We start from the raw sequence: 22,739 nt of genomic DNA, 5'->3' as shown, positions 1-22,739 counted from the left end.
CTTCACGTGCAAGCTAATCATATGGTCGTTAACTAACTAAATATAAATTATTTGTGTAAGTTAGTTATGTCATTTGGGACGCGTAAGAACATTGGTATTGATTTTCACAATATTGTTGGACGCTTGTTTTATAATAGTATGTTGGACGCTCAATATGGTTGTTAATGGAAACAAGTTCCAATGACCTTTGGACGGTTACTTGTAAAGCATAAGGATATGGATTTTTACCGGTCTAGCTTATATCAAATAAGTCATGTTTCACCAAAGGTAAATCATTAGTCTATCAATAATTTATATTTTTGTTATCATTAAAATAATGAATATTTTGAATCATCCAAAATTCTAGATATATCATATTAGACCATTTAGATCTATCAAGATAGAATTTTAAACTTAAATATGTTTTTAATCCGTCAAATTTAGAATATTTTTGGTTTGGTCCCTCAATTAAAAATATGCTCTTATTAATCCCTCAAATTCGTGGAATGTTTTTAGTTCCAAAATTCCATTTTGAATGACTAAAAAATTTCTTTTTTTAGTCCTTCAAATTAACTCCGAGGTACTAAAAATATTTTGTGAATTTGAGGAATTAAAAAGAGTAAATTTTAAATTGTTTTTAATTATATTTTTTTATAAAAAAAAAGGGACCAGCTCTCTCCCATTTTTTTGTAAGAAAAAAGAAGCATAAAATGGAACTAATCAATAGTCAAAACAATCTCATATTAGTAAAATATGTTTCACAGCAACCGCATTATAGTGTTTAGTTTATAAGAAGTACTTCAATTTAGTCAATTAGTCTTATACTATCAGACATTGGAACACTCGAGCTATTCTTTTATTTCTATCAAGTAGTCGAAGGAATAAACTCATCCACTGTGGCTATTAAATCTGAACTTTCAAAGGAAGAACCCTGTTTGGAAACCACATTCAACAAAAATAACTCAAATACTGCTCAAGTTTGGGTTGCGTATCTAACTAAACCTTGGAATTATGGAGTTCCAAGCATTGAAAATTCACTCTTTAGAGATCAGCATTGACATTCTAAGGGTGTTATCTTCAAGTGAAGAATATCACTATGGAGATCCTTCCCAAATTGCCTTTATAAAGTGTTTGTACATTTGCTTATAGAGAACCTGCTGAAGAACAGGGGGGAAATGACAACATGGAAGGATAAAAAATTTTGAGAATCACTGTATTCCAACAACATCCAATTTGTGCGTGGAGGAAATTGTTTGAGAAATAACTAAATTCCGGGTCTTATTGTGAACATATGATTTGATTTTAATAGAGAACTTCATGGTTTGGATTTTGAAATGACACCCTGTAAATTCTTTTAACGTGTTTTTCTCTCTTTTATTCCCATGTAATGCTGTGCCTTTTTCTTTTCGTAGGAAAATTGGAAAGCTTACACTTAAAAGACTTATATTAGTTTTTTTAGTTTTTTAATTTAATTTTTAGATTCAATTTGGTTCTTTAGTTTTTTTTTCAAGTATAATTTGATCCTTTAATTTTTTAAATCGATTTAATTTGATCAATATAAATTATAAGAAATCACACTTTGTGACGATTCAAAATTATCACTAAGTGATTTTAAACTATCACAAAATATATATTTTTCAATAAAATAAATGATTTTAAAATTAGAGGATAAAATTGAATTCCAAAAAAAATTAAATGATCAAATTAAATCTAAATAATAAATTAAAAGAATAAAAAAGTAATTTAACATATATTCTATGACACAAGGATGATAGCATGTAATTCCAAGATTATTGGGGTAATACCTTTCACTGTTATGTTCTTTTAATTTTTCTAAATGTCTTTATTTTAGGTCTAGTGGTTCTTATAAAATATTGTGCTTAACTTAAGTGGTGTGTTTTTATAGTGACAATTGGCTTTAAATGATTGCTAATTTTTTATTCCATGCACAATAAATTCTTTTTTCTTTTTTCATTTTTGATGATTCTGCATATAATTTCAACTATGGAGTTTACTTCCCCAACACCACTACTAAGATCAACATAAACAATCACTGATTGCAAAATTATCACTGTAACGGATGGGGTGCATTACGAATTTATGATGAGTGCAAATGCTAGACCTAAGACAACTCAAACAGAGACGAAGCAGAACCCACGAGTCATAAGCAGAATCATGAACTTTTCAAAAGAAGAATGTCTGGTCATTTTATTTATTTTTAATATTATCTACATAAACAGTACCTTGATCCAGTCATCCTCAGCTGTCAACGTTATATTTCCATTTATGCAATAAAAAACCAAGTTAACAAAGCTTACAGGTTACAGCAATCTTCATTTAAAAATAAAAATAAAAAGAGGGAACTTCATAATTACGCTTGTGGTATTACTTAAACGTAAAGAACTTCATAAACTTGTAATTAAAATGAAAAAAAATAAATAAAAGATGGTCTGATGGCTTCTCGGTAATACAAGGTAACAATTAACATAATACCAATTAAATCTGCATTTTTGAACTAAATAACACAGATCTTAACACTAAACAAAATCAAAATTTAATAACTGAACAAACACTCTATTATAACAAAAAAATAAAAGTCCTATATATAACTCTAGCATTATTAAACCTTTCAAAACATATTCTTCTTCGTCATCATCATTATCCTACTTAGAAATCCTTAAGCAACTTTCGAACCTGTTCTAACGTGACGAACAAAACAACAGTGAAGGGTCCTTGTCTCGAAATCGTGGGAATAAAGCCTTTGTAAAGAGCCATGGGGCCCTCTTTGCGTACCGTCTTCAAGGCGCAATCCAGTGCGCCGGAATACGGCGGCGCCGCCCCAGGTTCCACCTTCATGTTCATCACCCTAGTCTTGATCACGTCAACGGGGTTCGACGTAACCGCCGCCACAAACCCCGCTGCGAAACTCGACGTTACATGGGTCCCAAGACCATCACGCATTACACCCTTTTCCAAAATCATCTCCTTGAACTGGTCGTAAGAAGCGAGCTGCGAGGCCGTCACTAACATGGCGCGGTTCACTGTTAACGATGAACCACGCCATAAGCTAGTGATGCCCTCGTCTTTTGTCATCCTTGCGATGGCGTCAAGGACGGATTTATAATTCCGTTGTCGGATCGGCGGAAGTCTTCCGTCGGCCTGCATGCGGACCATGGCTACATCGGCGGGATTTCCAACGACTGCGCCGATTCCACCAGAAATTAACCCTGCCGTTATCTTACGAGATAGCGACAAGGTGCCTCCGGCAGAATTGGGATCGGACCATTTCTTCTTGAGCACCTCGTAGAGTCCCATGCGAGTGGTGGAGTAGAGAAGCTGGCGGAGGACGGTGGCGGAGACGCCGGAGAAAAGCGCGGCCACGCCTTCTTGTTGGACTAACTTAACTCCGACGGCAATGGGACCCTCCTTGGCCGCCGGCTGCGGCGGCGCGTGGACGGAGCTAGGGTGGAAGGCGAGTGCGGGTCGGAGATTCGAGGGTTGCTGGGTCTCTCCTTGAAGCTGCATTCTTACCTTGATGAGATCAAGAGGGTGTGTGGAACACCCTGCGATCACAGAAGCAATGCCTCCTTCGACGAAACCTTTGACACCCATTTCAAGTTACGTGAAAAAGATTGTTATTTTTAAAAGAATCAATGGAATTAAAGAAGTGGGTAATGGTTGATTTTCTCAGAGAGAATTTTCCGGGAAAATTTTGAAGGAAAAAAATAAAAGAATGGAATGTATAATTAAAGGGTTTGGATTCAAGAGGACCAATTGGAGTTTGGGTTCATCTCACTAGAGACCAAAAGGTGGGAATGAAGATCGAAGGCTATGGAACAAGAATGAGGAACGTTAGGCCTTTAAGACATATGCTGAGAAGAAACAACGATGTTAAACAAGGAATATTGATTTGTTTTGCAGGCAGACTTGGGAGAAGAGAATTTATAGGTGTTTTTTTGAAGCAACAAAATCTGAAAATAAAGTAAAATAAGTATAACTAATAAATACGGTTGAAGGGGGGCCCTCCAGAGTTTTCGATAGATTCTGGACTTTTCACAGGCTTATAATAGTGCCGCGTGACGAATCTCTCCTTTTTTGAGAATGAAAATTGTTTAGAGAATATTTAATTTAAAAATCGTGAGTTCACATTAGTTTAGCCGTATTGTTGTTGATAGTTCATATTTCTTTTGTTGTCCAAAAATATAGGAGAAGAAAAGTAGGCCTTCTTTGACTTGCCTTTGGGCACAGCAATGTTGGATTTGACCAACTTTCAAGAGTCGGTCGAAATCGGTGACTTCGGCATGGGCTTCTCACACGCTCTCTGGTTTGAACTAGCCGCACATTGTGCATCAGTGGTTTTGCGTTTCCTAATGAAGGTAAGGCTTGAACTTGAACAGTGTTTTATTTGACACATGTTATCGTGTTTGTTTGAATGTTTATTCGGACATTTTCATCAAAATGGATTAAAATTAAAAAATTAATTGTCATAATAGATTAGTTTAAAAAATATTTATCAAAATTGATAATTTTTTAAACATAAGGTGTCACCTAGTACATTTCATTTAATTAGTTCTTTTATTGACATAATGATATTTTTTTGTCTTTTTTTTAATTATTTTGTTGATACATTTATGACTCTTCTATTAATATTTGCTCACTCTGTTAGCATCTTCAATGCATACTTGATTAGATTAATTGCTTATCATAAGTTTACGAGCCTTACAATTTCACATAAATTTAAAATATTCTAAATGAAAATTCACTTCAATGTTAAGTTGCTGAAGTGATTAACTTAATTTTGCGAATCCTACGATACTTTGAAAAATATTTTATTTATGGTATAAATTTATTGATTAAGCAACAATGTTTCTACTGCAGTGAATAAAAGATTAAATAATGTTGCTTAAAATTAAATAACACATAAACACTCTCATTAGAGATATTCTTAGTTAGTTCTTTCTTATAATAAGTACAAATATTAAGTGATTCTTTAAATATTTTTAATGTATTAAATATATATTTGTGTTATAGGAATTGGAACCAATTTAACTGATCATTATAATTTTAAAGTTTAAATTGGTCATTCACTCTTTTTTATTTGTTTTTTAATTAAGATATTGATATTTTTCTTCTTTTTATTCAATTATTTTGTTGATACATTTATCACTCATATATTAATACTTAATAATTATGACATGTTTTTTAAGTATTTCTTAATATATATATATATATATATAATGATTCTTGAATTTTTAATGTATTAAATAAATATATTTTTTGTTATGACACCATTTTATCATTTTATAAATTTTAAGAACTAATTTGATTAATCATTGTAATTTCAAAGACTAGTAGTGAAATGTTTTTTATAAGCAATACAGTGAAGTGTTTGGATAGTATGCTTCATGTCTTAAATTTAATCTTCTTTGTGACATTTGTTTATATTTTTTTAATTATTTTATTGATACATCTATAACTCCTCTATTGATATTTAATAACTATAACTAGTGTTTTTTCAAATCTTTCTTATAATAAATATAAATATTAGTTTATTCTTGGAATTATTTAATGAATTAAATAGGTATTTTGTATTGATTTGACAATAAATACCTAACAGGATGAAGTATATACAAGGTGACATCTCTTGTTAAATACAAAAAAGAAAAACATAAGATGTCTTAAAAATTTAATGATTAATGTAAATATTTATGTTAATGTTGCATTTTGTTTAATTGTTTAACAATAGAAGTAAATTATCAATCAATATTAACAAATATATATCTTAAAAAATTCTGGTTATTCCCTCAAAAACAACCTGGTTATATATTATTTTACTAATTTAATTGCATTATTGGTCTCTTTGGTGTTGTAATTATGCTATTTTGTACAAATTGAGTCCTTTTTTTAGGTAAAAGATGCCATTTATTGAAAAGCAGCAGAGCCACCAAGGACTAATACATCAGCATGAAGCAAAGACATAATTTGGTGAGGAACATCCTCAACGCAATACATCTCATGAAAGTGAAAAGCTAAAGTAGCTAATTTGTCCGCTAGATACTAAATTTCCGGTTCTTTTAACATCCGACAAACGTAAAACTACTTAAAAAGACAATTGTTCAGTCTCTTAACAATTCAGTGATTATTCAAGATGGTTGAGTTCAGAGTCCGTCGAAAATAAATTTTAAAAAAATTAAATATGTTAAGACTTTTTTCTAATACATGTGACATTTTTATCAATATATATAAAACTTTTTTACTTTATAAATATTAATGATAATTGTTTGTTTACTTGATGAGCTTAAAACATACGTTTTAATTGTTTTACTCTTAGACCAATTCTAATTGGATCTTCTCCGGGCTGAAAATGACATCTGATTATATCAGTTCCAAAAATGGTTTTGGAGAAACTAAAATCTGTTGCAGTCCTGATATAGACCAACGAAAAGCCAAAGTTTCAGCCACAAGTGGATCATAGCAGTGAGGGATGAAAAAGGTTGTTGCAGCCAAGTGATTCCCTGCATGATCTCTATAAAAACCGCTCCGAGTCTCGTGCCAATTCCTCTTTTCACTCAAGTGTCAAAATTCAAAATTAATCTTTATTTGCTCGTGTTGGAGGCTACACTCAATGTGAGTATTCGTTGCTGGGAATACATTATCTTTTTTCCTGAGTCCCTAAAGTCTTCATCATCATGCCCATGAGCTGGTTTAATTGCTGCATTTCTTTTTTTAGTGAAAAGCCAATTAAGCATTTCTTCTTTTTCCAGGGCACCCAAATCAATTCAAACACTCTTGCAGTAAATTCATCATCCTTTTGAGAAATGACTTCGCTAATCCAAACCGCAAAATTGGTGATGTTAGGAGGTGGAAGTGTGGAACGTCTATTGATTCCTCCTCTTCTAAGCTAAATCCAAATCCTTGTTACTCCCTCACACCTATGAATCATGGACATTCACACTTTTCTTGTTTGAAGTGTTATTGTGTGTGAGACTCATGATACCAACACATTTAGACACTTGTTCGACATTTGGCTGATATTTTTTTTTGAAGTGTCTAAATCAAAATTATTTTTTTATTGATTTGATAATTTAAGTTGTCACTTTTACATAACTAATATACTTAAAAAGATGAATATACTATCATTTAAATATTTTGTTACGTGTTACTCATATTTCATTTAAGTAGAATATTTTTATTTGTGTGTATGTAATGTTTTGGTATCCTATATTTTTAAACATTAACTAGTTAGTTACCCGTGTGTATGCTTCGCTTTGTTGTATTATTTTTTTTATTTTAGTACTGAAATTAAAAGTAAAATATTTTTTGAATGTTTGAAAAATGAGAATATGAGATAAATAGGCCTAGTTGGGGTGCATGTAATTTAAATTTAAAATTAATTTTAAATATAATTAAATTGTTATTGTAAACTGTAGTAGGCGATATATATTTGTAGAAAAAAAAATATGAAAAAATATCTTTGACAGGGAGAACAATTAAATTTCTATATTTGGATTAGATGATAATATTTTTTTACTTTTATAGCTCTACATGGATTCCTACCAAAAGCTACAGAAGTAGCTCAAGTCCTTGTTTCTACCTAGCAACACCAAATCCCTTACCGAAGAAAATAAAATAGCCAAAAAAATTACACTTTACCTATGATATTATTATATGAGTAAACTTGATATTTAATTGTTATAAAAGATGTTCAATCATTTTGTTAGCTAAATACTTACATATAGTTTGAGTAATTAGCATCAACAAAAGAAAAAAATACCAAGTAGCTTACTCTTTTTCGTTTTCTTGGAACATGTCAGCTCTTCAATTTAAGCATCATTTGAAATAGTTGCTAGCATTGTGATGAATGGACATGATGCCTGAAAGATCTTATGTTACCTTCGAAAAACTTCATTTATGACCTTAGTCCATACCATGTGGTCCAGAGAAATATTTACTGGAATTAAGACTCATAACCCTTGGGACTTCCAAAGCATGGAGATTAATTCAAAGAGAAAAAATAAGGAAAGAGAAGAGTAGACATTAGATGGATATGAGTAATTATAAAGAGCACATATTACAACATTCATCATATAACTCAAATGCAAGTAGCATTCTCGTACTCAGAACTGCCTATTATTACTAATGAATATGCTGCAAAGAGACTATTTCCAATGACAAACTACATGTATTTCTTATATCAATTAAAATGTGTCATACCTCCATTGAAATCATATTATGTCTAATAATTTAGGTAGATAGTACAACTGTTAAATCCTTTGCCCCCTCCTCCCAAGTTGAAACATATATGCCAGGCAAAATAGTTATGTTTTTTATTCTTTTAAAACCTGGCAAAAGAGGCTAAAACATAGTTGGTTGTTTTTGTAATCATTTCCTGTAGTTGGTCCATAAAGTTTTTGTCCTGTTTTCCCCCATACCTTGAAGTTCAGTCACACTAACCAGTATCTGAAAGCAAAGTAGTGAATAAATAGTAGAAAAAATAAGGGATATTCTAACATTTTCAAGAAATCAAGGGTGATCCATAAAGACACAATCAACTAGACCAAAAAATGGTACTCAATGAAACACCAATAAGGAAATATCAAACTTACCTACATAAATAAACTGCACTAATTTGAATCATCTTCAACTTCAAGTTGTTTCCCAAACTTTCTTAATGCAAGTGAATATGCTATTTTTCTACTCACTAATGTTTTGCTAATAACCAATTTGACAGCCTAAATACACACCAACAGTTGAACTTAACAAACAAATGCAATAGTAAAAGTGATTAAATCAACATTGAGGTAAAATAGAAAATTTTAAGCTAATTTTCAGGATAACTAAAATTCAAGTCTAAGAAATAAGACAATTAACAACTTTGAGGTAAATCAACTTATAAATGTAGTCACAAAATCAACAACTTCAAAATAATCATAACAGAAATAAGATAACTAACCAATTGAAAGTAATCATTTCTAGTTCTCAAAGCTTCCTCCTTCTGCTAAGGTTCCTCATTTCTATTTGATTAATTACTCTCTGGTCTCAATCCTCAGACACTTCTCCTACCTCTTTCTTTTCTAGATTGTGTTTTTCCTCACAAAGCTTCCTCTTTCTTTTCTAGATATATAAGTGATTTTTCTGCTAAGGTTCCACGCTTCACTTTGATCAATAGCTCTAACAACCTATGTTTTATTTTTTTCATTCAATATATTATTTTAATTTTATTTCATGGATTTTGAAGTTGTAAACCAATGAAGCAAGGTTGGCTCACTGGACTACGGACCCATTTGAGTTATTCCAGGTGGTTTGAGGATGAAGCAATCTCGGTTCTCCACACCCATTGGAGTTGCTCCGAATGATCCAATGGTTTAAGAAATATGTTGGATGGTTCATTAACCATCCAATAATATTATTGACTCAATCTATCCAATCCATTATTTTTTATTTTTTATAATTGGATAGTTTGGTTGGATTTATTTATGGATGAACTGGAAAGTTATGGGATAAACAGATCCAATTGCTATCCCTACACTTTTGAGAGTTAAATGCTAAACTTACATCTTCACGTAAGGTAGACATTTCCCAAGCAATAACACATTGATTGCAATATCATCAAATTGAAGAGTCAACTAACCTGAGTCAATATTCCCAAAATCCACACTTCTAAAATCCTCCTTAAATATTTTCCAAAGGAACACCCCACCTAGCATAAAAAATGTAAAGCTCACAGATGGTATTGCTAGTCAACAAACTCTACGGCATCTATCCTGCCATTGATATCATTCGAACATTCCACAAACTGATTCTAACTCCTACCGAAAACTCTGCCCAAATCCAGAGAAAGAAGGAGAAGCTAACCTTTGAGAGAGGACAAACTTAATGGAGAATTAGTGGAATAATGATGTTGTAGTCTTCCTTTTTTTATTTAATATGTCGTTTGTGTAAAGATAAATATAGTGAAATTATCAGGAAATTTGTTTTTAGGTGCTTGATTGAATCTGTTTTGGACCATATTATTCCACTTTGGTTGTTATAGTTTAAGCCTTCTTTAAATGAACGCATACCCTACTTTGGAGTTCAAACAGCTAGTTGGGAATTCTCAAGCTATTTATTTTCAAAACCATAGTGGTGACTAGCCTCTATGTCCATAGATTTGAAGTGTACTGCTGGGTAAAAGCCTACCCAGCTCTGGTTGTACCAAATTTATTCATGGTGGTCAGGGGTGGGATCAACTCTACTTAATGTCTAATTGTGTATCAATCAAGGCTTAACAGCTTTTGGGATATCAAGCAATTATCCTATTCAGAAGGGTAAGGAAAAAAAGAAGCAGGGATTGTGATATAGAGCAGAATCTATAATACATGGGTTTGGATTGAGCTTATATAGATTTGTTGTCTCACGATGGAGGTTAACCTAACTTATAAACAGGTCATGCTAGCCTTTTAGGTTGAGCTATATAACTATTCTGGCTGTGTTCAGGTTGAGCATTTTAGTGCCTCAGCCTTGTTCTAACAATGAAGATATACTAACTTAAACATGCTCCATTTGAATTCCTAGCTTGCTGCTGAATTCTGATATTGATGGCCTTACCTGATATGTCAATGTCTTTACCTCTTTCATTTTTTGCTTCTCTCTTTCTTGTTTCTCTAATTTAATTTAATTTTTTCTTACAACTTGTTAGAGATGGTGTCTATCTTTTATTTATTTTGTTATCATTGATGTGACCCTCGCATGTATTGGCCTTTCTTACATTTGTCTATAATTTATTTTTCTTTAAATGCAATCTGGAACTCTTTAATGCATGATATTTAGATATATTTTAAGTTAATTATCACCTTTAATTTTCTTGTTTTCTCTAAAATTCAGGTTGATCTTCTAGAGCCAGTATCACATTTCTTAGAGACTGCACGTGAAACTTTGGCTCCAGGATGTCAGACAAATTCAGATATGCACAAAGCAGTTAATTTTTAGTGTGTTCCTCTTCAGGTGTGTACTTCATCTTTATGTAAATGACAACATCTTTCTTTCATTAGGTTTGATAATTGATATTATATGGGTGTAAATAGAGTGTGGAATTCATATTTAAACATGTCACCTCACTGCCATATATTCCCCATAAAATGAGTAAGAATAAGTTGGTCGTTGTGAACACTATTTAAACAACAACTAGCATAACATTTTGGAAACATTACCCTCTTCTGAGTTCTGATTGATGCACCTTTTTCAAGTTGAAATATTGAATTGAATTAGACACTAGCCTTATTTCAATGTTGTGCATGTGCAACCTGGTGCTATAAAGCTCCTGCCATGTGCAGCCCATCCCTAAAGAAATCAGGAAGTAGAGCCAAAGCTACAATAGGAAACAGAAAAATGTATAATGAAAACATCTGTTTGTCTAAGTACATGACCTTTTTTTTAATGTCCCCTGGAGCTCAAATTTCTGCAGATACACCTCGTTGCTAGATATAAAAGGAGTTAAATTATTTTTTTTATCATTTAGTTTGACTAAATAAATATTTCACTAAATTGGAGTTTGATTTATAAACCAATCAATTGATTAACTTATTTTTTAAAAGGTATTAACTTATTATTTTATTTAGTTGAATAAATAAATTAAATCTTAAAATTCAAATTAAATATTTAATAAAATTAATTTAAAAATTTATGAACTTAATATTAATATATAACTTGTCAGTAATTTGAGTATATGTGTTTTAAAAAAAATTAATTATAATTACTTTTATTATTTATTTAAAATGTAGTTTTCTTCGTTATTTTTATGTTTATCATTTGCGTATTTTTAATTTTTAAGAGTTATATTTTAGATAAAAATATCTATTATTTTGATAATTAAACACTTTATTTTCTACTCTTAAATTAAATTTATATATATATATATATATATATATATATATATATATATATATATATATTTATTTATTTATTTATCTTTAACACGAGCATGTGTATTAAGTATTACATTAATATAATTGAGTAGAATACTGAAAAAGGAATATAAAAATAATAAAAATAAAATAAATTAATAAATGGAATTCAACATTTAAAATTGTTGGCACGTTTATTTTCTCAGCTAATCAATTCAGCTAACCGTTAATAAACTATATAAACTATAAGCTAATCAACCATTATTAATTTTTTTAAGTGCTAACAATTACAATATAAATTTGTTATAACTTTTTTACTGGAGTAAATTATAATTTTAAAGAAACGTTACTTTTATATATATATATATATATATATATATAAAAGAATTCACATCCTTAACTTACCACTCGCTTATGAGAAGGATTTATTTTCTTTTATTTTTAGGGGGTGAGAAGGATTTATCTAATCACTAATGATTTGCAGTTCTGTTTTGTCAGTATGTAAAGCACGAAACATCTCTGCTACGTCACTGACATTTCCCTCTAATACTGTTCCACCATTTAGCTCTTTTATAAATTTTGATTAATTACAAACTTTCTACTACCAAATGTAGGAGATAAGCAAGATATTACGTGCATGATATCAAACGATCATCAGTGCAAGACTTGAACAGTAAACCAATTGTATACCACTTTCAAAGAATAGCACTGGATATGTGAGAGAGATGAGAGAGAAAGAGTGTGAGAGAGAGAGAGAGGTTGTGAGAGGAACAGAGAGAGAGAGAAAGAGAGTGATAGCCAATGGGTAAGAGTCAGGTCTAGGAGTGAGAGGAGAGTGAGAGGTAGGAAGGATCCCCGGCATAACTATGCCAGTAAAAGGCCTGGTCAATCATCCATCCATGCCTACAACACCTGGAGGGAGAGATCAGATATCTCAACATTTTACTTTACAAGATTTCTCGATGAAGTAACAGAGAGCGACCTGTGGGCACAGTTTAAAAGATGGGGGGACGTCTGGGAGATCTTCATCTCCAAACATAGAAACAGAGGTGGGAAGAGGTATGGTTTTGTGAGGTTCAGAGGTGTCTCCGACGAACGTACACTTGAAAGACAGCTTGACAACCTCGTAATAGGTGGCCTGAAACTGTATGTCAACATCCCAAAGTACGAGAGGAGGAGGGAATGTCATGCACAAAGAACAGTGGAGCCCAAAACCCAGACACACAACCGTAGGCAAGGTGTGCCAACTCACCGCCAAACGTATGATCACCACAGGGTAGCCCCGACGTCGTACGCAAAAGCCTTGCTCTCAAATACTATACCAGAACCAAGGCAGTACCCAGGGGATGTTGGCGCTAGGCACGCTGGATCACAATCGTCACTTTTCATTGACATCCCGACGGGGACCAAGTCTTGGTTCTCTGATGCGTGGGTTGGTCGCCTGAAGACCATGACAAGTTTCGACAAAGCGGAAGACGACATAATCTGGGAGATAGGTGATAATGTTGTGCCTAAGTATCTCGGCGACGACATGATTTTGGTCCTTGGTCTCTCGGATAGCAAGGCGGAACAACTGGCGAATGAAGAGAATATGCATGGGACGACGCTGTTTTCCTCACTGGAGAAATGGAGCAGCAATATCAAAATAGGCCATAGACTAGTATGGGTCTTGTGTTGGGGCATCCCATTAGAGGCATGGGATACGACAAGCATCCGTAAGATTGTCGCCCCGATAGGAGATTTGGTGGAGATGGATGATGATGTGGAGGAGTTGCGTAGACTGAATAGGGCGAGGGTACTCGTTAGGACCCCATGGAAGCCCTTGCGAAGCTTGTAAGCGGAGCGGGGCATGCAATCACACCGGAATGGGTTGACGGCAACCCCACCGCTACCACAGCGAACAGAAGAATGTCGATTTTACCCAGCGGTCCATCACCCAACCCCGCCACGACCACCCCTGACCATCCAGTGGACAATAACCACTGTGCGAAGACCCATGACATAGAGAATCCGACGAGGTTGCCAAATATGGAAGCTTCTGATGGAACTGCAGCAGTATCGCATCCCGGAAAGAAGACAGGGGCAATTTGCATGAATGAGGAAAATCTTGGAGCAGAGCCTATATGCAGTATCGGGAGTAGGGAGGATCCTCATGTGGCAGAAGGGGCTTACCAAAAGGTCAATGAAAAGCTAGAACAGAGTTAACAGCCTCACATGACCGTTGCTTGCAGTGGGGAACAGTTGGCATCCTGTAATAACCCACGTGACATGCACGCTCCATTTTAAAAACACACCCAACCCAAAACCACAACGTTTATCATCAATTGGGTGTTACAGACCTTGGACCACTGCCTGTGGGCCTTACTAACCACACCCCAGCTTTACTACCACCCCTGTCCAGCCAAAGCCCAATACAAAATAAGAAAGAGACCCCTGGTTCATGTAACGTTTATTCGAGAGCGAGAAAAGGGAAAAAGCAAAAAGGTATTCTTAGCACTTATCTGAAGCTCACGGAGGAAGACTCAGAGAATCGTGCCCAGCAACAACTCAAAATAACCTCTTTGGAAAGCACCATGCCCCTCAAGGGTTCGGAAATACCTAGTACTATATAGCCTATGCATAATTCAAGTCAATTTCAGAAGGGGGAGGGGTCATCAATGAGTGCGGCGGACAACCAAAACCACTTCCAGCAGGCAAAGGAGCAATGGGAAATGGCCCAGGAGATGGGGATGACAGGAGATATGTGCCATGCAGCTATTATTGAAAGGATCAATGACATGGAAATCAGAGATAGCAAGGAAGCTGAAAAGTTGGGAAATAGGAATGGTGTCTCATGAATATCCTATCATATAATGTAAGAGGGCTTGGGAGGGGAGTCAAGTGGAGTGCAATCAGGAGGATGGTAAGGAAGCACAGAGTTGATGTGCTCTGCCTTCAGGAAACGAAGAAGGAGCAAATCGACAAATTCATGTGCCAAGCTATTTGGGGAGAGGCTGATGTATGTTGGGAAATGCAGCCTTCAACAAACACGGCGGGAGGATTATTGTGTTTGTGGAACGAGAAAAGACTGAAAGTGGAGAGTAAGGTTATAGGTAGGGGATTCATTCTACTAGAAGAGGTCTGGACTAATGAGGCGCAGAAGGTTTATATCGTTAACCTGTATGCCCCTTGTGATGCTCAGAATAGGAGAGATCTATGGGACTCACTCAAACAACTCAAAAGTATGAACCCACAGGACCTTTGGTGCTTGCTGGGTGATTTTAATAGTGTCAGAACCTCATTAGAAAGGGTGGGTATATCCCAACATTGGGCAGAAGGCAGACATATCAGTCTTTTCAATGAATGGATAGCGGATATGGAACTAGAAGAGCCACCGCATGTGGGGAGTAAATTCACTTGGTTTAGACCTAATGGGGCTGCAAAGAGTAGGCTGGATAGAGCACTTGTAACAGTTGAATGGTTTACCAAATGGCCAGGAAGCACACAATTCACCCTGAGTAGGAATTTTTCTGATCATTGCCCAATTTTACTCATCTCTAAGAATGTGGATTGGGGGCCTAAGCCTTTCCGGATGCTGGATTGTTGGCTTCAAGACAAGTCTTTCAAGGATGTGGTAATTAATTGCTGGTCACAGTCACAACCAAGAGGATAGGGAGGATTTGTTCTCAAAGAAAAAATCAAATGTCTCAAAGAGAGGCTGAAGCTATGGAATAAGGAACAATTTGGAGTCACATTTAAGAGGGTTCAGAACATAGAGGCAGAAATTAATAAACTGGAAACTGAGTCAGCTGATAGGACCTTAACCCCTGAAGAATGTATGAAAAAGAAAATGCTCCAGCAGGATCTATGGACAGCAGCTCAATCCCATGAGTCACTAATGAGGCAGAAAGCAAGGTCAAGGTGGATAAAGGAAGGAGACAACAACTCTCATTATTTCCATTTGTTGCTTAATTCAAACCGGAGATGCAATGCAGTAAATGGAGTGATTATTGATGGTGTATGGGTTGATGAACCAGCCAAAGTGAAAGAGGAAATTTATCGGTTTTTTCAACAGCGCTTTCAAGAACATGAGTCTATCAGGCCGCAGTTGAATGGTGTCAGTTTTAAGAGCATTAACCAGCAGCAAAATCAGTTGCTGGTAGGGTGTTTTTCTGAGGAAGAAATTAAGAGGGCAGTATGGGAGTGCGGCAATGAGAAGAGTCCAGGCTCGGATGGACTTAATTTCAAGTTCATCAAGCAGTTTTGGCAGCTCTTGAAACCAGATATCACCCGTTTCCTCTTCGAATTCCATGCAAATGGGATCTTCCCCAAAGGAAGCAATGCCTCTTTTATTACCTTAGTGCCTAAAGTACCAGACCCTCAAAATCTCAAGGATTTCAGACCTATTTCCTTAATAGGTTATGTCTATAAGATCGTGGCCAAACTTTTATCTAATAGACTGAAGAGAGTCATGCCGAAAATCATTGATGGAAGGCAATCTGCCTTTATAGCTGGAAGGCAGCTACTGCATAGCACAATCATTGCCAATGAAGTGGTGGAGGAAGCAAAGAGAGGCAATAAAGCATGCCTGGTATTTAAAGCAGATTTTGAAAGGGCCTACGACTCAGTTTCTTGGGATTTTCTAATATACATGATGCGTAGGATGGGCTTTGGCAATAAATGGATCCAATGGATCCGTATCCATTTTGGTAAATGGTAGTCCTACTCCACAATTTACTCCACCGAGAGGTCTTCGACAAGGTGACCCACTAGTACCTTTGCTGTTTAACATTATTGCGGAAGGCCTAACTGGACTCATGAGAGAAGCAATCCACAAGAAGCTATTCATTGCATTTGCTGTGGGGAAAGACAACATTCCAGTCAGCATTTTACAATATGCTGACGACACTATATTTTTTGGGGAGGCTACACTGCAAAATATCAAGGCAATCAAAGTGATTTTGAGGAGTTTTGAACTTGCGTCCGGGCTTAAAATAAACTTTGCAAAGAGCTGTTTTATGGCATTTGGAAAATCTGACCAGTGGACTAAAGAAGCAGCTGATCACTTGAACTGCAGTATTATGACCTTGCCTTTTATTTATCTGGGCATTCCTATTAGGGCAAACCCAAGGCATAATGAGTTGTGGGATCCAGTTGTTAGAAAGTGTGAGAGAAAGCTATCTACATGGAAACAAAGATGTCTGTCCTTTGGGGGGAGAGTGACCCTTATACAATCCACCCTATCATCTACCCCAATCTATTTTCTTTCTTTTTTCAGGTTACCTAGCAAAACAGCGGCGAAACTGATCAAAATTCAGCGAAGGTTCCTATGGGGAGGAGGTTGGGATCAAAGGAAGATAGCCTGGGTGAAGTGGGAATCAGTTTGCTTACCAAAAGAAAAGGGAGGGCTGGGTATAAAAGATGTTAGGACGTTCAACAAAGCATTACTTGGAAAATGGCGGTGGGATATGTTTCACCATAACAAAGAGCTATGGGCCAGAATATTGGAGTCTAAGTATGGCGGGTGGAGATCATTGCTAGAAGGAAAAAGAGGCACTAATGAGTCACTATGGTGGCAGGACCTAATGACAGTACTTCAAGAAAATCAGCTGAATAATGTTCTGGAAACTGGATCAACATGGAAAGTGGGGAGTGGGGATAAAATTAAATTTTGGGAAGACTGCTGGTCTAGTCATGGATTAGCATTAATGCTGAAATATCCTAGGTTGTATCAGATATCACGCCAGCAACATACACTCATTCAGTAAGTGGGTAGCTTTTCTGAAACAAAATGGGAATGGAAGTTTGCATGGAGAAGGTCTTTATTTGACAACGAAGTCGACTCTGCTGTTGAATTTATGCAGGAGATTTCTCAGGTGGAAGTCCAGCAACAAGCCCCTGACCTATGGGTGTGGAAGCATGAGCCTAATGGCCATTACTCCACAAGGAGTGTTTATAATCTGTTGCAGGGTGATTCAGAGGATGAAAATCAGGATGGGGCACTTCATGACCTATGGATGCTAAAGATACCAGCTAAGGTCTCATTCTTTGCATGGAGGCTAATTCGTGATCGTTTACCAACTAAAGCTAACCTTCGAAGGAGACAGGTAGAGCTGGAAGACAGCATGTGTCCTTTCTACAGAAATAAGGAGGAAGATGCATCCCATATATTTTTTGACTGCAGAGCAACACAACCTTTGTGGTGGGAATCCCAATCATGGGTTCAAACCTTGGGGGTGCACTCTATAATTCCAAGACAACACTTTATGCAGCATGTCAATGGGAGGCCCGGAACAAAGACATACAATAGATGGAAGAGCTGGTGGATAGCCCTGACCTGGTCGATTTGGCAGCAAAGGAATATGGTCATCTTCCGAAATGAACCATTCAATGGGGCCAAGCTATTGGAGGGTGCACTGTTTCTGCTTTGGACGTGGCTCAGAGCTAAGGAGAAAGACTTTTCTATACACTTTAATCAGTGGTCTAGCAACCTAATAGATGTTTTCTATAATTAGGATAGCAAGCCGGTTGAGGGTTATGTACATGTATCTATATTAATTAATCTGGATTCTATCAGCCTGTAGTCAGCTTGATCTTTGAATCCAGTAGTAAATCTAGAGCTATGCTGTATCTTTAGTACCTCTGGTACTTCTATCTATATATATCTACCTTTGCTGACCAAAAAAAAAAAACTATGCGCATTTGATTGGCAATTGTTTTGTGCATGTCATTGAAAGAACTATAATTTATACCAGTCAAGTGTTGTCTGTAGACTGTAGAGTTTATTTGGGATCAACTAGTTCATTTAGCTTCTTGGAAGTGTTTGAGGGGCATGTACAGCAACATTGCCATGCATGTTGTGTTAAATGTCTCAAGTTCTTAGTTTTTTATGCTTTTTTCAATTCATTCTTGGCTTAGTTTTTGTGCATCTTATCCTTTTGCATCTGTATCTGTCGTTTCTAAATAAATTCTTGGTTTATGACTTCAAAAAAGGCTTTTAACTGACTTTTGCACAACATATAATGTCTTAGACACGTAATTATAGCAAATGCCTAGGCTTAATTGACTAATATAATCTAACTCGTAGACATAGAATAAATTACTATGACTCTTTAATCAAAGTATGCAATACTCTTAAACATACTAAAACTCATGATTTTGATACATAAGAACGGTTTCCTTATTCTCCATGAATTAATTAACAAAAATCATACTACATGCAAATAACAAAGCTTATAAATGGTGACCCAATGCATACGCCTCCCACCAAGTGAAGCCTAGAGAGTGGCATGTACAATAGTCGTCCACTCGCAAGCAGAGAGGTTGTTTCCAATATTTGAACTAGTGAGTTGTAGGCCATAAGGTAGCAAACTTACCCTTGTGTCAAGGCTTGCCCTCTTACAAAGAGGACCAATAATGGAGCTTCTCCTTCCCCAAAATAAGCACTTAGTAATGTACTAGGACATTAACTATTAAAAATAATCAAAACTTCAAAATCACAAAGCAACATGTAAGAATAGAGGACAAATAAAGGACCCTACCTACATTATCTTCTCAAATTGGTGCACTAAAAGCCTGATTTGAATGAGTAATTATTAAGGTTCTCTGAGAAGGACAATTATGATAAACAACATTTAGAATTTGTACAACTGTATCAGTCTTTCCTATACTAGGTGGTCCCACAACCATAGTTAGACCAGGCTGAATGCCACAGATGATTGCTTCAACCTGCTTGATAGGAAGATTTGACACTAGTATTAATATTTATCCAATACTCATACATTGGGAATATAAATAAGAGGATAAAGACATAAAGTACATTTGGCAAAGTATATATGGGGGATTTTCATCACCTTCAGTTGAATTGTAGCTAGAGAGAACCTCTACAATGCATCCCATTCTTGAGCAATACATCATGCTCTTTGAGTGCATCCCATTGTGATGTAATATGTGCTTTATAACTGGAAACACTATAAGTAACCTCTGCAGTCACAGATGATGGTTTGACTTCTCCAATGTAAGGTTGTTTAACTTCAGTGATTTTGAATTCTTTGATTGGCACATCCATTCTTGACCATCCACGAAAAGTTGTTCCTCCATCATGTCTGTGATATATATGCAAGAAGATGTGGAACAACTTCCTGAATGTCCTCACTTATCTCATATGTTGACTCGAGCCGAAAAATATTAAAATTTCGAAGAAGATAATCATCAAGTGTTAAGATCTGTAAGTTCAACTAGGGTAATGGTAATTAAGCAACCTTCTCTAGAGTAATTTATGTTGGGTACAAGACTTTCATCCCACATAATCTTCTGATTTTAAAGGGGAAGAACATTAATAGCTTCTTTTTCAGATTTTTGCTTCTCATAATAGGACACCATTACTTCAATAAGAAAATCAACCCTCTCTGACCAGGGATCTTCCTTAGAGACCAGTTTAAGCTACATAATGAAACAACGTCAAACATAGAAGTACGAGGTATTAAAAATCAAGACATGCCTCATTCTTCTAGCATTATTATACTATTTTTAAAATTAATCAACATACCTAGTACATAAAACTATGTAAACACACCCAGTAAAAGTCACATAAGTTTTCCATTTTCTGCACTTTCTAATTTGCACACCATTACTTTTAATCTCTCATGAAGGTCATCATTTGCTGAACAATTGTTCAGGAGTTAACTTCCCTTGTGATTCCTTTGCAGCTTGAGCAACCGCTCAGGTTGCATCGTACGATTGAAGTGCGAAGAAACTTGGATTAATGTTTTGTTCCTCGGGGAACTCAGAGGCAAAGTTTCTTTCAAAATTGAATTTGAACTGTCCAAATGTCTCATTGACTTCCATGAAGTTTGTCTTAAACCAAATTACACAGCCTTGAAAAAGAAACTAAACATGTTCCCTAACAGTTCATGGACTTGAGGGGATGGTTTGCTCTTCTTGCATTATGAATTTTTCCTTCTTAATATCAAGTCTTACAAGTTGCATGTTTGTTTTTGTTGAAATTACAAATGCTTCATTTTCTATTTTGTGCATAAATCATATTTTTTTGTATTGTTTCTTAATAAAGCATTATGCTTATTAGTCTGTTGTTGAATCATTTCATAACGCCTTAATAGCTTAAATTGTGCCTAACTATGTTTTGTTTTACTTCATGTATTGATTATTTCCTATATTTACCTTATAGATTACATTTGCTCTTCAGAACCGGTTAAGCCTTAATTTAAGACGAGTGTAATCAACTACACATTTTTGTATACCATACCACTGCATCCCCCCACTTCTTGTGATTGTTAGTCATTATCTTTTGAGGTATGTATCAATTTCTAAAATTGTTGTATTTATTACATGTTTGTTGATATATTAATATTGTTTTATGTTACTAGTTACATGCATTCTGAGTGAATTTTAGTTTCCCGTTTGAGATTCAATACACTGATTAATACGGATAGTTTGGATTAATCGATGTATTGAATCTTGAATTGTCCGTTTGGACAGTTTGGGGGGACATTTTTTTATAGTTGATTCATATGTATAAGTAAATTCTCTTTTCCATGATTTGAAGAAATTCTGGTATACTGCATTCCACATTGTTCTTCGGGTGTATACTTGACTACGGTGATGAGGTATAATGTCACCACTTTCATCTTGTGTACCTGAAGACCAATGCGAAATGCTACCAAAATTTCATCAAATCTAACAAAAGAGAATTTACCTATACGTCTGAATTTACTATAAAAATGTCTTCCTGAATGGGATAAGGTCACAGCTTTAATGACAAAAGTGAGTTTAGCATGCATGATGGATAACTTAATGATTTTGAATAGCAAAGACGAGTATGAGAATAGGTTTGAACAATTCCTACAATTTACAAAATGTAATGCTGAAAGTTTGGGGGGAGAATTTTTTTGTCCATGTGTGAAAGAAAGATGACAATCAGTAAATGAAATTAGATCACATCTTACATGTCACGATATCATTCCGAATTACACAAAATGGATATGGCATGGGGAATTGACAGACATGCCAACTGTTTCTTGCACTCAGCCGATTGATGATGACATTGGAGATCGTATAGAAGACATGATTCGCGATCTTGAACAAGATTGTTTTGAACAAGCACATGCACCTTTGTATGAAAACATAGAAAATGATTCAAAAATGCCATTGTATTCGGGGTGCACAACTTTCACAAGGTTGTCAACGATGTTAGCTTTGGTGAACTTGAAAGCAAGATTTGGGTGGAGTGATAAAAACTTTCACAAGGTTGTCAACGATGTTAGCTTTGGTGAACTTGAAAGGAAGATTTGCGTGAGTGCCCCACCTGTGGTGTATCACGATACAAAGTGCAGCATGACAAATTTAGTGATGATGCAAGCAAAAACAATAGTTTTCCAACAAAGGTCTATTGGTATCTTCCAATAATGCCAAGGTTTAAGCGATTGTTTGCTAATGGACATACAAAAAACCTTACATGGCATGCAAATGGCAGAAAAAGTGATGAATTGCTCCGACATCCGACTGATTCTCCACAATGGAAGACAATTGATTGTTTGTATCCATATTTTGGAGACGAGCCAAGAAACCTAAGGCTTGCTCTTGCTTCAGACGAAATGAATCCTTTTGGTAACTTAAGCACAAACCACAATTCATGGCCTGTTTTGCTAATGATTTGCAACTTGTCTCCTTGGTTGTGCATCAAGCGAAAATACATTATGTTGTGTATGATGATAGCGAGTCCAAGGCATACAGGGAATGATATTGATGTGTATCTCACTTCGTTGATTAAAGACTTGAGAAAATTGTGGGAAGACATGGTTGATGTGTAGGATCGGAACCTGCAGTAGACCTTCAATTTACGGTCAATGGTGTTTTGTATTGTTAATGACTTTCCAACAT

At 35.3% G+C, this 22,739-nt stretch overlaps 2 protein-coding genes across 2 annotated transcripts; one reads left to right on the top strand and one right to left on the bottom strand.

Annotated features, from left to right (window-relative positions):
* Positions 1 to 2,244: 2,244 nt before the first annotated feature.
* LOC100797888 (mitochondrial uncoupling protein 5) lies at positions 2,245 to 4,191 on the bottom strand. Its single transcript, XM_003531936.5, has one exon. The coding sequence runs from the start codon at positions 3,589 to 3,591 to the stop codon at positions 2,647 to 2,649; it is 945 nt and encodes a 314-aa protein (XP_003531984.1). The 5' UTR covers positions 3,592 to 4,191; the 3' UTR covers positions 2,245 to 2,646.
* Positions 4,192 to 12,662: 8,471 nt separating this feature from the next.
* On the top strand, positions 12,663 to 13,698 carry LOC106799597 (uncharacterized). The gene is made up of 2 exons (XM_014778499.1): positions 12,663 to 12,666; positions 12,830 to 13,698. The coding sequence occupies exons 1-2, from the start codon at positions 12,663 to 12,665 to the stop codon at positions 13,696 to 13,698; spliced, it is 873 nt and encodes a 290-aa protein (XP_014633985.1).
* Positions 13,699 to 22,739: the final 9,041 nt, after the last annotated feature.

Source organism: Glycine max, chromosome 8 (genome assembly GCF_000004515.6).
Source record: "Glycine max cultivar Williams 82 chromosome 8, Glycine_max_v4.0, whole genome shotgun sequence".
In the NCBI taxonomy this organism is placed as follows: Eukaryota; Viridiplantae; Streptophyta; class Magnoliopsida; order Fabales; family Fabaceae; genus Glycine; species Glycine max.
The sequence above is the reverse complement of the archived record's forward strand: the minus strand, read 5'-3'. Positions and strand labels throughout refer to the sequence as shown.

Coding starts and splice junctions, on each gene's coding strand:
- LOC100797888 (XM_003531936.5), bottom strand. CDS start 3,591: ATGGGTGTCAAAGGTTTCGTCGAAGGAGGCATTGCTTCTGTGATCGCA.